General features: G+C 44.0%; 1 protein-coding gene across 1 annotated transcript in view; it reads left to right on the forward strand.

Annotated features, from left to right (window-relative positions):
- Positions 1 to 30: 30 nt before the first annotated feature.
- Positions 31 to 1,739, forward strand: part of LOC116378187 (probable C-mannosyltransferase DPY19L3) — a 3,620-nt gene continuing 1,911 nt past the window's right edge. Inside the window, exon 1 of the mRNA XM_031840006.1 lies at positions 31 to 1,717. Within this exon, the coding sequence (XP_031695866.1) occupies positions 1,452 to 1,717 (266 nt within the window). The 5' untranslated portion in view covers positions 31 to 1,451. The remainder of the gene's footprint in view (positions 1,718 to 1,739) is intronic.

Raw genomic sequence — 1,739 nt, forward strand, 5'->3', positions numbered from 1 at the left:
TGTGTGTGTGTGTGTGTGTGTGTGTGTGTGTGTGTGTGTGTGTGTGTTGAGCTGCTCAGCCACTTGATAGCTGCTCTGTGGTGGGAGATAACGCGGCTCACAACCCCCCCCCCACCCCTCAATTATTCAGGAGGCTGGGAAAATGCAGCACTCCCTCCACGCTCTCTCCGGCTCCGCCTCGCCAACACTGATTTCACTCCTCTGGCCTTTTTTTTTTTTTTTTTTCTGCGCCTTGAGTTTTGCAATATCTCAATTCTCAGATCAATTAGAGCACGGCTTGTTTAACCAGGAGCAGCGTTGCCGATGTAATGCGGAAAATGAATGCTGTAAAATATAACAACCCAACAATACAAAAAAAAGGTAGACTATGCATTCATGCTTTCTTGAGATAGTAGACGCAGTTTCTTTAGAAAACACCTGCTATATAAAAGTATGCTTTTGTGTTTCATTGTGAAAGAAACACGTCAGTAACAATACACTTCTCTTCAGCTCACAAAGGTTGTTTTTTTTAATCGCTGTCTCCAGTTGGTTTGTGGAACTGGGCTCTGCTGTTCTTCATACACGGATAGATAACGTATCTTGATTTGATTGTGGATGATGGACAAAGCCGGTACTCTTCAGCGCTTCATGGTCTGGTGTTGTTGTCAGAGCAACAAACCCTGAGGCCAAACATGCAGTTAGCTGGATCATGACAAAGACGTCTTGTGAAAATCATATATGAACTAGTTACTGGGTGCATTTACAATTTCGAGGCACTTCTACTTCTTCTTCTACTGCTCTACATTAGTTTTACTCCACTACATGTATTTACATGACTTTACATTACTATATCCGGTGAATGTTGTTAGGCTTCCCTAAATACCAAACCCACATAAGTTGCTGGGATGCACTGATATCGGCTATGGGGCCAATACTGACTCAAAAAGCTGGATCAGGTGTCAGTAACAACGGGGCCGATCTGTTCAATCAAGTCTGTTTTTATACTATACATTAAACACCGCAATTTGAATTACTGTGCAAGTTTTGAATTTGTTGCTGCATTAAAAAGCTTTACACTTGATTTGTAATTTCTGTTAATTTAAAAGATTTCCTACCAAGTTGTTTACGAGTTGTGTACGATTTATTATTTTAATTATGAATAACAAGTCAGTCAATTTATATTTTTTTAGTGAGGCGCTACTAGTTCCGTCAGTCTGTTCATAAACAAACATAATGTTATGTTAATCACGTCGTGATATTGCTCATTACTGATGCGACACAAGCTAGATTTGTACCCCGTGATACCGTCGGCACAGGTTGCGTATGTAGGCTAATTTCTAACTCGCCAGAACGTGTCATAATGACAAATGCTGATTCAGCCAGTATGCATTAAATCCACCGGGTTTTAGCTCGTACACTGGACCGACAAAACCTTAAATAGACCCAACTCTGCTGGGTCACCTCAGCAGTGAATGTTAAGCATCAGAAGTTTTAATCACAAACCTCACTTCTTTTGTTTCCATCTTCCCCTTTCTCTCTATTCCTCCCATTTGTCTCGTCTCCCCCCCACCTCCTGCAGGGATTTCGATGCCAGTCTGTATCTGTGCGAGGAGGCTTTCGGCCTGCTGCCCCTCGACACACTGGAGCGCCTGGCCGGCACCCTGCTGCTATATCCCTACGCCCTCACACTGCTGCTGCTCAGCACCATGCTGACAGCGGCTGCACTGCAGAACCTCAGGTGGGGGGGGGGGGGGGGGGGG

This window comes from Anarrhichthys ocellatus, unplaced genomic scaffold, assembly GCF_004355925.1.
Source record: "Anarrhichthys ocellatus isolate YVR2014 unplaced genomic scaffold, GSC_Weel_1.0 scaffold2176, whole genome shotgun sequence".
Taxonomy (NCBI): Eukaryota; Metazoa; Chordata; class Actinopteri; order Perciformes; family Anarhichadidae; genus Anarrhichthys; species Anarrhichthys ocellatus.